Source organism: Astatotilapia calliptera, chromosome 10, assembly GCF_900246225.1.
Source record: "Astatotilapia calliptera chromosome 10, fAstCal1.2, whole genome shotgun sequence".
Taxonomy (NCBI): Eukaryota; Metazoa; Chordata; class Actinopteri; order Cichliformes; family Cichlidae; genus Astatotilapia; species Astatotilapia calliptera.
The window spans coordinates 33743860-33759094 of record NC_039311.1 but is presented as its reverse complement, the minus strand read 5'-3'; the positions used below and the strand labels follow the sequence as shown (position 1 = coordinate 33759094).

Genomic DNA, 15235 nt, shown 5'->3' with positions numbered 1-15235 from the left:
GAGCTTGGAAAGAAAAGCGTCTGGACTTCTTTAAGTTGCTTGAAGACGTTTCACCTCTCATCCGAGAAGCTTCTTCAGTTCTTGGGTCAAATGGTGGAGAGTCCCAGATTTAAGCCCTGTGGGAGTTTCCCCCCCCCTCAAAGGGGGACAAAAGGACCCCTGATGATCCTCTACCTTCACAGACATCTGGAGGAATCAGATGATAAAACTGAAGAGCAGAGCTCACAGCTGTGCTTATGAGAAAGTAAGAACATGTCCATCAGATAAAGACTCCGTGGGTCTGTCCCACTGCACAGTCACGTCTTTTATTCGTCAGGTTTGGTCCACTGAAGGTGTGTTTTTGTAACGCCAGGTGACGTCTTATTTTTGACGTCTAGCGTCGTCTCTATGACCTCAGTGTGCGGCCTATTTAGAGTCCAGATGTGGTCGTGGTGGATGTCTTTTCAACGACAAACTTAGACTCATTGTAGACGTCGTGCTTCTACGTGTGCAGGAACTGTAGTCCTGTGTTTCCAGAGGGAGGAGGACTTGTTGCTGTAGAGCATGGCTATTCAACTAAGAAGTTAGTTGGTCCAGATTTTCAAACCAAGGAATTTATCTGGGCCAGATATTTTTTTTGCAGCCAGTAAGCAGCAGATCATGATCAATTTCAAACCCACACAACTGTATTGAAAAACAAGTAATTTTTTTTATTCCTTTTCCCCCTGTAAATCTGGTGACCTCTCACAAATGCACACCAAAAGGTCCATTTAAAAAGGGAGCTATAACTAAACTATTTTTTTGCACATTTGAAATAATAATATTAAAAAAAACCATTTTGATAATTCCCTTTCAAATTAAAATAAATATTTTGCTGACCACTCACTTTTCCTGCCATGGATGGAGCCCCATCCGTCACAAGTATACAGACACGCTTCATATCCAGACCATTTTCCTCAAAAAGAGCTGAAATCTTCTCAAACATTATTTTGCCAGCTGTGTGTCCCTCTAACGCAGGGCTCTAGAGTGCGACCAATTTGGTCGCATTTGTGACCAAATCTTTCAGTGGTGCGACTAAAAAAAATATTTGGTTGCACCTGTGCGACCAACTGTTCGGGTAGCAAAAAAAATAAAATCTGCAACCTTCCCTGTGGTCAGCAACAGACACACATTTTGCCCCCAACTTTAATACTTTAATTGGACTAAACCAATCAGAGATAGTCAGGGGCGGGACCTCTCTGATTGGCCGTGGTCCAGTTGAAAGTGCAGGTGGAAGTGGGAGGTGAGTAGCTTGAATAAAGCGATATCAATTCATTAAATCCTGACTTTTAAATATAACTGTGTTTTGCCAGAAACACCAGATTCTCAGATTAAAGCTCACAAAACCATTTCAACAACAACCAAACAGCAGATGAGAGCAGGTACACGGACTCCACACAAAGACGTAAACACAGAGCGGACGCATCAGAATCAGCTTTGTCTTTCTCGGCTTTCTCACCCGACGGCCCGCAGACGGACACGCTGTCGGAGCTCAGCGATCCTGATGCGTCCGGTCCGCGCTGTGTTTACGTCTTTTTGTGCTGATTCTGAGCTGCAGGTTTTGTCTCTCCAACCAAAATTCACCGAGCCAGCAGCAAAAGAAGCAGCAAACTGCGCTTCACATTTGATCAATGTCGTCATGAATTTTGCTGTTTTGCTTCCACGACTATTAAAATCACATCCATGCACAGCTCTCTCTCTCTCTCTGTAGTTCAAGAACAGTTTCCCGTCTCCAATCTCTGTTTTCTGTATTATTCATTGGCTTATTACCCACCAGTCTACCGTTGTTTACAGCGCTGTGGCTGCTGTCTTTTTCTTTTTTCACTTAAATGACCTCGGACAAGAAAGCCTATTTTTTCTGTTGTTCAATACTGAAGAAATTTAAACTTTATATGCAGAACATTGTAGAATATTTTTAAGGTTATCTGCTATAAAAAGCCAGACCAGGAAAATCTCCTTCATGTTTTTCTGTTTTATTCTCAGCTACTTTCACACAAAGGCATCTGCTGTGATGTTCACAATTCTGATGAAGTCAGTGCTGATAAATGATCAGAATTATAATATTTCTGACTGTCTGAGGCTAAGTTGAATCGAATCGGGACTTTGAAAACCAGAATCGAATGGATTATAGAAGTCAGTGATGATACCCAGCCCTATGAGCAGCCTAGGCACGACAGAAGTGGATGTAGCTGTAATAGGAAAAGAACTATTGCTAACTTTTCTGTTAAGGCCTGATCCTTCTGAAATTCATAGCCAGCTCTGACGCGGTGTCATCAGTCTTTGAATGCTGGAAAAGCACAGTGTATCCAGAAAAACACATTATATTATATCAATTATTAGAAAATTTGTGTGCGCCTAACTTTTGTGGCGGTAGGCCTAACTTTTTAAAGTTAGGCGTACCGGTACGCCCATGGCAAAAAGTTAGTCTAGAGCCCTGCTCTAACGGTAGCAAGCCGAGCAATTTCCCATCCAAAAAAACGGACATATATGCACAACTGTGCATTAACAGTTCTGTCTGTGAACCCATCTCCTGCTATAGATATTACATCAGTTTTCCTCAGGTCATCTAACAGCATTTCAAACTCGTCTGACGCCAGAACTTCAACTCTACGAACTGTCTGACAGGGGTACGTTTTTTATAGCATATGTCACACTTACTTTAATTTTTTCATCACTTTTCACCGCATCCACCACGGCCAGCATGCAGTATTTCACTGTTTCAGAATCTGTGAAAGGCCTTTTCTTCTTCGCCAAGAAGCAAACACGAAGGGAAGCTGCTGCCGCTCTCTCTTGGACTGTACAGGACCCTCACCATGGTAGTACAACTCCGGTTGTAAGATTATTAAACTCGCAGTTAAACTGTACTTTTGCAGCCCTCTCCTGTGTCCGGACGGATGACGGCTGCACAGATTTCTTCGAGATCAATACTGGCGTGCGACAAGGATGCGTGCTATCCCCTTTCCTCTTCCTGTTGGTAATTGACTTCATCATGCGACGATCAGTTGACCAAGCTGGCATCGGTGTGCCCTGGCACGAAGCGTGTAATCTCACTGACTTGGACTTCGCAGATGACATCGCCCTGCTGGGCTCAACTCAGGAAGACCTCCAAAAGTTGACCGCAGCCCTGAAGAGGGGGGCGACGAAAGTTGGATTAAGAATCAGCGCCAAAAAAACCAAGGTACTCCGAGTTGACTATGCACGTGCCCGCATTCCTGTCATGATCAACCAACAACGTGCTGAAGAGGTGGAGAATTTTACATATCTTGGCAGCATCATCTCGAATGACGGGGTCTCTGATTGGGATGTCGACGCCAGAGTAGGGAAGGCAGTTGGTGTCCTGCGACGTCTCCAACCTATTTGGAACTCGACCTCCCTGAATGTTAGGGTCAAGATCAGACTACTGAACTCTATCGTCTTCCCTACTGCACTTTACGCTAGTGAAACCTGGCGCTCAACAAGTGCAATTATTCAACACCTGAACGTGCTTCAACAACGTGTCCTGCAGCGAATCCTGAGAATTTCCTACCGGGACCGAATAACAAATGAGGAGGTCCTACGAAGAGCAGGCACCCGCCCATTAGCCGATGTTGTTGCAGAAAGGCGCTTCCGCTTTGCGGGCCATATTTTACGCCTACCCCCTCATCGCCCAGCTAAGATTGCCATGACATGGCGTCCACACACTGGCAAGCGAAAGCAAGGCCGACCAAAGACCACATGGCGTCAAACATTCATGGACGATCTGAGAACTGTCAACATTGCCTGGGACGAAGCTGAAGCAGTCGCTGCTGACCGACATCGATGGAGATCACTAGCTGCCCGATGCGCCGCCCGGCGTAGGAGGAACTAAGTCTAAGTCTCCTGAGATTGCTCTGGAAAGTTTGTGTAGAAAATCTGGTGTTTGTCATTGTGGTGCCTTCGTAAGTACAGCAAACACACTCACTGCAAATTAAACACATTGGTTTGGCATTTGGATTTGGCGGTAAAATAAGTATAGAATAAGTATTTGTCAGTCCAGGCAGGGTTCATTGTCAATTTTGCGCTTTTGGACCGAGAAAGACATGCTGTCGTTGCATCATATATTACGATGATTGTTTAATATGTTTACATCTCGGTGAATTGTGGGTTAAATATTGCTAGGCTACTAGGAGTGTTGCATTCAAAGTCTACACTACACTGTAGGAATTTTTAATTTTTTAATTTTGTAATTTTTTAAAAATTAATGAATTAATTTTTTAAAAATTAATGAATTAATTTTTTGTGTTTTCTCTGTGTTTCTGCCAGGACCACAGGCAGGGCCACTCGCAGGTTGCTTCTGGGCCGCATTTGGCCCGCGGGCCGCCATTTGAATAGGCTTGCTGTAGAGAAACATCATGTGTGAAGGACTACAGAGAGATCATTGGACGTCTCCAAGATGGCGTGAGCTCTTTAGCTAAAACAGTGAGCAGCTGCTCTGTGGATGTGTCACAGAACTGTCACAGACAGTTTCAAAATGTGAGCATCAACAAAGACCGAGCAGATAGTCCGGTTCATACAGACCACCGCAAACTTCCTCTTACAAAGCTTTTCACAATAAAACAGGATAAAGATAGATTGTCAGGTTTACCCGCTCGCTGACCCAGGGTTTGTGTTTATGGTGATTCGGACTCTTGTTTATTTATCATCATGTTCTCTGTGTTTATATTTCCTAGTACACTCTGGAGTTATTTCATTATTCCTAGTTCAGGTTGTTTCCTTAGTCTCTGGTCCTCTTCATGTCTCTGTCCGTCCCTCAGCGTTTCCCCGGGTAAGTCAGGTTCGTCTTCATGTTGCCAAGTTTTCTGTTTCACAGTCTCCCTCGCCCTATCTCGCCCCTCACCCTCTCTCTCCTCCCTCTGCTCCTGGTTTGGTCAGCCTGTGTCTCTGTGTGTTCTCCCAGTACTTCCTGTTTTACTTTGATAGTCTCGTGTCTGGTGTCCGTCATGTTCAGATGTGTTCCCTCCTGTGGTTGTTCCCGTGTGTGTCTTTATGTCCTGTGTTGTGATGTCTCTCTTTCTCTATCAGTTTGTTTGTTTCCCGTCTCCCAGTTTTGTTTTGCTTGGATTCCAGCAGTAAAGCTCAGGTTGGAGTTAGAGTCCAGATTTTGCCTGCTCCACACAGCGCTGATAAATATAATGCCAACACTCGTTTACATTTATTAAACACATCGTACTCCTTTTAAAAGAAATTCCAACATTTTCTGAATACTAACCCTTAATATTTAACATTCAACAAGGATTTAAACATTTTTAATATTTCAGCACATTTCAGTAAGTGACACAGTTTCAGGGGCAGCACGGTGGTTAGCACTGTTGCTGCACAGCAAGAAGGTCCTGAGTTCAGTTCCACCATCAGGTCTTTCTGTGTGGAGTTTGCGTGTTCTCCCCGTGTTTGCGTGGGTTCCCTTCGGGTACTCCGGCTTCCTCCCACCATCTAAAGACATGCAGTTAGTGGGGACAGGTTAACTGATTAATCCAAATTGCCCATAGGTGTGAATGTGGGCGCAAATGGTTGTCTGTCTCTCTGTCTCTCTGTCCAGGGTGTACCCCGCCTCTCGCCCTATGACAGCTGGGATAGGCTCAGAGGAAAGCACTTCAAGGGGTTATTAACAGCACCCAAAAGGTCTGATCTGCACGTCTATCAGACGTCCAATGTTTAGCAGGGTGGGTCTGTGCATCTGTGCATCTGTGGGTCTGTGCATCCATCATCATTAGCAGCTCTGAGTGAGAAGCGTCAGCTCTAAAGCCTCAGTCGTGCTCTGAGTCAGCAGTAAACATGCCGGAGCTGGAAATATAAAATCATAAACTGAGTAAGACTTTTCCCATCATGCACTGCTCCTGTAGTAAACTCCATCAGAGCTTCAGTGCTGAGGTGTTCCTGTTATTGTGTCCACCTCGATGAGTCTGCAGTTTGTTCCCTGCAGCTTCCTCATTCCTCCTCCTACGCCTCACATCTGTCCTCCACATCTGGCTTCACTCAGTGACTCGGCCCAGGCTGTACGAAGCGAAGGTCTCAGCACGCCATGTCTTACAGCGTCCTCTCTGTTTCTGTCTGACTCCCTGCTGAACTTAAAAGCTTTTATTTTGAAAATTTTGTGAGCCACATTCGTGACTTTTATTGTTTAAAATCTTTTTTTAGATGTTTGGATCAGACGCTCCTCCTGCCTCAAACTGAAGCTTTCAGCTGCAATATGTGGAAAATCAGGAGGCTCCACACACATCGACAGCTGTGGAAACATCTGCATCCATCAGCAGCTGCAGCTTCCTCGCTCAGGACAACGACGATGATGACGATGACGATGTTACATCCTTAAATCGTCTCTGAGAGGACAAAAGAAATAAAACTCTCCTGCCTGACTCGGGGACACGTTCCTCTGGGGCTGATATGTTTCCTCCCTACAGTCACTTTGAAACCAATGTCTGTGTTTTACCTGTCCATGTCTCGAGTCACCTGACAGGTGGGATCACAGAAGCCTGTTAGGTGACTCAGGTGAGCCACTGGTTGATGTCACCCAGGAAACGCCTGATGCTTTGGCTCATGTGATGTCTCAGGTTAGTGACAGATGTTCATGTTTGACTGAAACCTGAGACGGTCGCCTGATTTGCTCATTAAAGTCCTGCAGACGTTCCTGTGGGCGGGCTTTAGTGTGCGTGTAGCTACAACACCTGAAGCACTGCTCCATCGCCACGCTGACGAGCCTCATCACTGTTTAACAATCGTGTGATATTTATTCATGAAAGCCTGAGTCACAGAGCACTTTAGTAACAGCAGTCCATGACTGCAGACACGCCTCGCTCAACTCACCACCATCAGCATCAGAGGACCGTGATGAACAGGACGTGAGCGTCTGACTTAGACAGCGGTGATGGTGAGGCGAGCGCTGTCCGCACAACAGAACGCCACAAACACGTTCAAACCTTTACTGCAGAAGAGCTGTAGAAAGAACACACCCGAGAAGCTGTTTGATACACTGCTGAAGCTATTCACTCATTTACTTTTTCTATTTTTTTCTATTTCTTTTCTACTGGTGCTGAAGTGAGTTTCTGTGGGATAATTAAATAAATCTGTTTCTTTAGAGTGAGCTGTAGAAAGAACCACCTGCATGTCTACAGCCTGCTGTGCTGATGATTCTCTACGCCATAACGACCAGGCGATAGCTAAACGTTAGCGAAAACAAGAAACCCGCAGAGAGCTGAAGGATGGTGTCAGGAGAAACATCTGTGAATGTGATCACTGAACGAGCCGATCATTGACTTTGTTTCAGCTCCTCGGAGACACGAGGAGGATGTCCACAGTCCCATCTCCTCTGAACTCGTCAGGGTGGAGGTCACGCCGTTAACTCCACCCTGGTGATGGTGTTGGCAGGTCAGCTGAGGATGCTCAGTGACCTGTGGACCCTCCCGCAGCTCTGACACTACCGCTCACTTAAGTCACAGTGCAGGAGCCGTGTTAGAGTTTCTTCACAGGAACTTCAGGCACTGATTACATGGGACCCTGTGACTAAGTTCACATGACCCAGGATTGGTCCACGACCTGGAGATTGGGAACCTTTGCTCTGATCAAACAGCTGTAAGACGATTGGGTCATGTGATACATACCAGTCCATCACAGTTGCTGATGGCGACTGACGTACCCTCCATGTTGGACACAGTTCCCGTGTAGAAGCAGCCGGTGTCTTCTATTGGCTGAGAGTGGTGCTGTCCTGACTCCTCCCACTCCATGGTGGCGGTGGGGGCGACGAGGCGAGAGTTGGGATGCAGGTGTAGGTGCAATTCCTTCCCGAAGGCAGTCACATTATAGAAAAGCTCTGCCTCCTCTGTCATGTGACTCTGCCCCCACCAACCGTGACTGGGCGGAGCCTGTTGTGAAAAGGGTGTGCCCTTATGTATGTCTTTAAAGTCAGTGGGTGTGTCCTCTGGTGAGGGGGCGTGTCTTTTCCTGCGATGTAGCTGGCGAGCTGAGATGGAACCTGACAGGAAGCGCCCCTCTGAGTCTGTCCTGATTGGACGAATGATGGCGAACTCCGACAGAACCTGATGGAGAGAATCTGCAGAAGAAGAAGAAGAGTCAGTCACTCCTGCAGCGTCTGTTTCAGGACTGAAGACAATAAAACCTTCAGTTATTTAAACAAACACGTTACTGTTGAACATTCAGACCGACAACACCTGAACCTCACACCTGCAGTTCCTCTGACGTCCAGCAGGAGCAGCACTGAGTCAGTCCCATAGACTCCCATATTAAAATAAACATGTTTGGAGTCTCTAGTGATAATTCAAACCTGTTTAGATTTGATTAAGGCTTAATGTTTGCATCATTGGGGGCGTGGCCTCTGACAGGTGGTCTTCTAGCTTCACCTGAGCTGGGCCTCTAGACGTGTTTATGCTGTTGGAGCCTTTCTAATGACATCATGTGACCGATAACATGGCTCCTGTTAGGTCACTGTACCAACAGAGCATATGAGGAGGCGGAGCCAAAGACTGAGAGCATCCTGTGGTTGGACTCTGACTGGATGCCTCTCACAGAGCGTGTAGATGAGTTTATGACCTGAAACACTTCTGTGCTGTGTTTTCTTTTTACACGGCCACGTCTTTAACATAGTCAGACAAAGACATTTTAAATAAAATATATTTTAAATTTTTGTTATCAGAGGATTATTGAATGGTGATCATGAAACCAGTGGGCAGGTACAAAGCTGACTGTGGTTTCTGTGTTTTACTTCAAAGACATTACTAATCATTTATAACACGACTCCAGCTGTTTCATCCAGATGTTATAATAAATAAATAAACACTAAAACCTCTGATCCTCCCACACAGGACAGTTTCTACAGGATTACATCAGCTCAGGCTGGACACAGTCTTACTCTGAGAGCAGCTCTGTGAGGACGTCTCTGTCCTGGTGGAGATTAGAGAGCAGGACGAGGGTCCTCACACGTATAGAAAGACGAACCTTTGTTTGTCTGTGAGCTGTACCTACACTGATGAAGAGGAAGGATGAGTGGGCTCTGTCTGAGGTCATGGAGGTCTCACACACACACACACACACACACACACACACACACACACACACACACACACACACACACACACACACACTGAGTGTCCTCATGAGGACTCAAATAACACTTCACTCCTGAACCTCACTGCATGTGAAGGTCCCCAATTTGTAGAAGTGTCCCCACTGTGATGTGTAAAGGCTCGGTCCTCATGTAGCAGGAATGTGAGCACAAACACACACACAGTGAGGATTTGATGAAATATGATCTGGATGGCTCACATTCCCGAAACGTCTGAAACACGTAAACACTGAGATTTACTGGGAAAACGTGCAGAGGAGGGGCCTCACACCGAGAGCCGCTCTGTGATTGGTCAGTGTGCTGATGGACTGTTTGAGTTTGACCTTGACTGCACAGTTCAAAGGTCAGCACGCAGAGCACTGAATGGAAACCACCACAGAAGAAGAGCAGGAGTGTTACTGCATCAGTGCAGCTGCTGTGTAACTGGTGTGCAGATAGAATCAACAGTACTGCAATGTCAGTATTGCAGCATGAGAAGTATTAGAGGAGAGTCTCACCTGTGCTCTGGGTGATGTAAACTGAGTGCAAACAGTGGACGTGCAGCAGAAAGGTGATGATCAATAATCCACAGCGACGCTCCTCCATGCTGACAGTGAGGCTCTCTGTGAGGCAGACACACTGAGACTAACTGCTGAGCAGACTGAGCTCGGACAGACACTCCTCCACTCCGTCATTATCTCCTCCCTCTGACTGCCGTGTGCAGCACGGTCCTTCCCCTCCAAGCTTTCTGAAGGTCCTGGATCTGGTTTCACACCAACAGTACGGGACAACAGCTGACCCACACAGACACAAACACATGAACTTGTTCTTCTATCCTTGTGAGGACCCCAAAAACCTGAACCTGTGCGGATCAGGGACCTGACTTTGTTTGGGTCTGTGAGGCATTTTTATATCGATGAAAGATTTTGATTGGTTGAAGAAATGCAAATGTCACAAGCGCTGCATGGTTTTTTAGTTATTAACCTCATCAAAGTGCTCCCTAAAACAGTGTTTATTACTTTTTAAACAACAATATTCAAGTTTGTCTGAAGCAGTGGCTCCACCTGCTGGTGAAGCTGCACTTACGCTCAGAACAGTAACATGAACTCCATGAAGCTTGCGTTGTAAAAACAAAAGTGTTAGTAAGTGAACTGTTATGGAAGCATAGAGCTGTATCACATTATAACATGAAACCTTTATCGTTCTAACATATGGTTTCATGTTTGTACATATTATCATGTTATTACAATATTGTAATAACATGATAATATGTTGTACGAACATCCGTTATAATAATGTTTTTTATTGTGAGAGCTGATGTCAGAGCTTCCTGCTGATGGAGCAGCAGCTGCTCTCAGCACTGAATGATCTTTGGTCTGCACAGGGGTGTCCAACATCAGGCCTGGGGGCCACAACTGGCTTGTCAAAGACCCCCACCCGGCCCACTGGACATCTTTGGAAAATGTAAATGAGGCCAAACATTTAGGAACTTTCACAGGATTTTATTATTTTACAGCTTTTCTGATATAAACCCCACCGACCGACGCTCAGCACCAGCAGGAACAGGCGAGGTCTGAGGAACCAAAGGACGTCCACACAGAGCTTTCTCAGCTGATACCCCAACCTTAAACTCCCGGCGTGTCCACCACAGCTTCCCAAACACTCGTCCCGTTTCCTCGCTGATTCCTGTCGTCACCGCTTTGAAGGAAGTCTTTGACTCGAACGCTGCTCGTCCTAAAATAGTGTTCGCTGAAGCACTTTGACCCACTCCGGTTCAACCGAGGAGGACGATCGTGAGATCTGGATCCATGACCTGAGAACACACACACACGTTTCTGCTGTCATTTGAGTTTCTCTCTGTGTGTCTGTGGAAAGTCTCCTGTGACAAAGTGAACTGAAACCAGCTCTATCTGTCCATGAAGCCAGATAACACACACCAATGAGTTCAACTGCAGGAATGTCTTAAAGACATAAAGACCTGGATGGCCGCTAACTTTCTGCTTCTTCATTCAGATCAAACTGAGGTTATTGTACTCGTCCCTAAAAAGCTTAGAGATATGGTATCTAAGCAGACTCTTACTCTGGATGGCATTACCTTGGCCTCCAGTAACACTGTGAGGAACCTTGGAGTCATTTTTGACCAGGACATGTCCTTCAACGCACATATTAAACAAATATGTAAGACTGCTTTCTTCCATTTGTGCAACATCTCTAAAGTTAGAAATATCCTGTCTCAGAGTGACGCTGAAAAACTAGTTCATGCATTTATTACTTCCAGGCTGGACGACTGTAATTCATTATTATCAGGAAGTCCTAAAAACTCCCTGAAAAGCCTTCAGCTAATCCAAAATGCTGCAGCAAGAGTCCTGACAGGGACTAGAAAGAGAGAGCAGATTTCTCCTGTTTTGGCTTCCTGTTAAATCCAGAATTCAAAATCCTGCTCCTCACATACAAGGTCTTAAATAATCAGGCCCCATCTTATCTTAATGACCTTGTAGTACCATATCACCCTATTAGAGCACTTCGCTCTCGCTCTGCAGGCCTACTTGTTGTTCCTAGAGTATTTAAAAGTAGAATGGGAGGCAGAGCCTTCAGTTTTCAGGCCCCTCTTCTGTGGAACCAGCTTCCAGTTTGGATTCGGGAGACAGACACTATCTCTACTTTCAAGATTAGGCTTCAAACTTTCCTTTTTGCTATAGCATATAGTTAGGGCTGGACCAGGTGACCCTGCTAAAATATTGTACTTGAGTAGGTGAATCACCCTTATTTCGACAAATAAACTTAGGATTATGCCGGTGTCACAGAAGAAAGTCAGTCAAGGGGGGAACAAAACTCTCCAAGATAAATTGTCGGACTTTACGAAGTCGAGGGCTAGCAAGGATTCATCAGCTAGCAGTGAGGCCATGGACTCCGGCGAGGCTAACACCAGCGGGACTCCAGAGGTTAATGCACCGGACAGAAGCAAGGATATGGCGGCGGGAGAGTCCTGCCCCACGTTGGCCATGATCCTGACCACTATCAACAACATAAAAACAGAGTTTTCCACCAGGTTTGATGGCATATTGTCCGCTATTGATAGTGTGAGGAAAGACATTACTGACTGTGTAGAGCACGTCACAGAAGCAGAAACTAGGATTCCGAGATTCTTGAGATACCCATTTCTGTCTTCTAATTGAAAATAAATTTTAATAAATAAATAAATAAAATACAAAAAAAACAAAAAAGATTAAGAGGCCGAACGTATTTCTGCAACAATTGGTCAACTTCAAGTAAGTGGGGCTCAATCAAACCAACAGACCACTTCTCATTAGTGTTGCTTAGAAATCTGATTTGAAATGTGAAATGTGATTTCACCTATGGCAAAGAGGGGTGTTTATGAATAGATAAGAATTTAATATCTATCTATTCATAAACACCCCTCACTACAAAGCAGGCGAGGAATTACAAACCCCTCATCATCAGTGGCACGCCAGTGGAGAGAGTGGACAGTTTCCGATACCTGGGTGTCCACATCACTCAGGACCTGTCATGGTCCTGTCACATCAACACCCTGCTTAAGAAAGCCCGTCAGCGTCTCTTCTTCCTCAGAAGACTTAGAGACTTCCATCTGCCACTGAAGGTGCTCAAGAACTTCTACTCCTGCACCATCGAGAGCGTCCTGACGGCAAACATCTGCACCTGGTTTGGGAACAGCACCAAGCAGGACAGATGAGATCTGCAAAGGGTGGTGCGCTCGGCAGAACGCATCATTCAATCAGAGCTCCCTGACCTGCTGTCCATCTACACCAAGCGGTGCAAGTCCAAAGCTAGGAAGATTATGATGGACCTCTCCCATCCCAACAATGGACTCTTCTCACTGTTGAGGTCTGGGAAGCGCTTCCGCTCCCTTAAGGCCAAAACAGAGAGATAAGAATTTAATATCTAACCTTGGTGGCACAGGAGGGTATGGTTAGTGTTATAGTTAACAGTTGAATTGTTTGGTTTTACTAGTTCAGCTATACGGTGTCATCCTTGGGTGGGACTATTAATTGCTACCTGGAAACTTTAAACATCTGGGGAAGGAAATCCAGGTTAAAAGACCTGGATATGGGTGACAGTGAGGGTATTTGGGCAGTTTCTCTTGTTAGCAGTAGTATTTATGTTAGCTTTCTGTCTTTTTCTTTTTGTAATTTTTTTTTACATATATTTTCACTTGTTTGGGGAATATAACTACACAATCTACAAGAAATGTCTACTGAGATAAAAATCTAAATCACATCATGGAACTGCAGAGGGTTACGAAATCTGAGGAAAGTTAAACAAGTCATGAATAGGGATGGGTACCGGTATCAGTTCTGACATAAACGGTAGTAACCAGACCGAAAAGCAGCGCACATTTCGGTGCTTTATTTGGGTGCTTTTTTTCCCCTGAGATGTCACACACCTTGGATTCTAGCCAATCATTTTACCTTTGCAAACGTAGTAGGCGGGCCCAGGTACGTACATTCTTTTAGAGCAGATCTACAGATTAAAAATGCCCAAGGCGAAGCGGTCAAAAGTCTGGCTGTACTTCACAGCAAACACCTGGCGATGTATAGCATTTTGTTAAAAGCTGAGAAGCGCGCCGTATTTGATAGCTTGCTGCGAGACCTCACACTGTGCACATCTACTGCGGGTGTGGTGCCTGTTATCTGACCCGGAGTTAGCAACATCCCCCAAAAACACGAAGAGGAGAGTCCTGGCCCCTAGCCCTGCCAGTGTAGCAGAAATGATGAGGATGATGATGCAGCAGCAGCCGTTCTTCTCTGCGTGAGTAGCTTCATGTTGTTCGTGTGTCATTTACGTTGAGTAGGCTAACCACGTTATTACATTAATGCATGTAAGGTGAACTAGCAAACATCATCATAGCTACATGCGGCTGTCCTCTTGTTTGATGGCAGATACTCCCTTCACCCTGGCCAAAAAGGCTAAAATGACCAAAGAAAAAGAGGAAAACAGTTAAACATGAGAGGTTTTTGGACAAAGTTTGTGTTTTTTGCTGATTTTATTGTTTTAAATGTGTTTTTTTATATATATATTTTACTTATCTTATATTATTATTACTATTTTTCTCATTTTTTTTTAACATGCTCAATGTATCATGTTTGGCATGTCAAGTGTACAGCACTTTGTGTTCAGCTGGTGGCTGATCTGAAAGCGCTATATAAATAAATTGCTTGCTTGCTTGCTTTTTTCCATTGTTTAAGCACTGCTTCCAGCCAAGAGTGATACCATATATGCCCCATAGCTGCATAAAAGGCTAACATTGTTATCTTTTTACATAAAAGCAGTTAAACATGAGAGATTTTTGGACAAAGTGTGTGTTCTCCATTCTTTAAGCACCGGTTGGAGCACCGGCACCGTTTCAAAAGTAAAACTGGTATCGGATAAAACCTAATCGATACCCATCCCTAGTCATGAACAGAATAGGAGGAGAGCTTAAATGCCCAAACCCACTATTGTACTACTGGGCGGCGCAGCCGAGAACACTAATGTTTTACTATTCAGAAGAGAATGTGCCACTGAGGAGAGAGATGGAAGAGTATGCGCTGAAGTTGCCATTTCCTATTTATCTGTACTCGGCTAATCTTAAGAAACTAAAAAGAAACAGCAACGATCCCATGGTCAGAAATATGATTGTGGTGTGGCATCAAGTTAAGACTCACCTCAATGTAGTTGATTCACTCTCAGTATTCACCCCGTCCTGGGGGGAAATGATTTCCCCCCAGGACGGGGTGAAGGGGGATTTAAAATATGGGCTGAAAGGGGTTACAAATAGGAGATCTTTGCAATCCAGATAATAAACACTTACTGTCTGTTTTGTTTTTGTTTATATACCGAGCTTCTTATTAACTGCACGCACACACCAATCTCTGCTCCGATTCCACTTTATTTCCTCTACTTCTCCATTTCCTCTGGGGCTTCTTGCTCGCGAGTGAATTACACACATTGCAGCAACACAGTGCCATCTAGTGGCTGATACACACATGAGTCAACATGTTACATCTCCCTTCTTAAAAAAAAAGACACAACACAACTCAGGCTTGAAAAATTCCTAAGGCAACTGAAATTACAGGAATAACATCCTGAGCACATCCATTGATAACATAGCATTCGACTCAATACTGG

The 15235-nt window shown here is 44.9% G+C and overlaps 1 protein-coding gene across 1 annotated transcript in view; it reads right to left on the bottom strand.

Moving 5' to 3' along the window:
• The window catches only part of LOC113029982 (A disintegrin and metalloproteinase with thrombospondin motifs 2-like), a 27984-nt gene extending 18232 nt beyond the window's left edge, over nt 1-9752 (bottom strand). Inside the window, exons 1-2 of the mRNA XM_026180959.1 lie at nt 9607-9752; nt 7632-8080 (exon numbers count right to left, since the gene is read on the bottom strand). Coding sequence (XP_026036744.1) covers nt 7632-8080; nt 9607-9694 — 537 coding nt within the window. The 5' untranslated portion in view covers nt 9695-9752. The remainder of the gene's footprint in view (nt 1-7631; nt 8081-9606) is intronic.
• Between the last annotated feature and the right edge of the window lie 5483 nt (nt 9753-15235).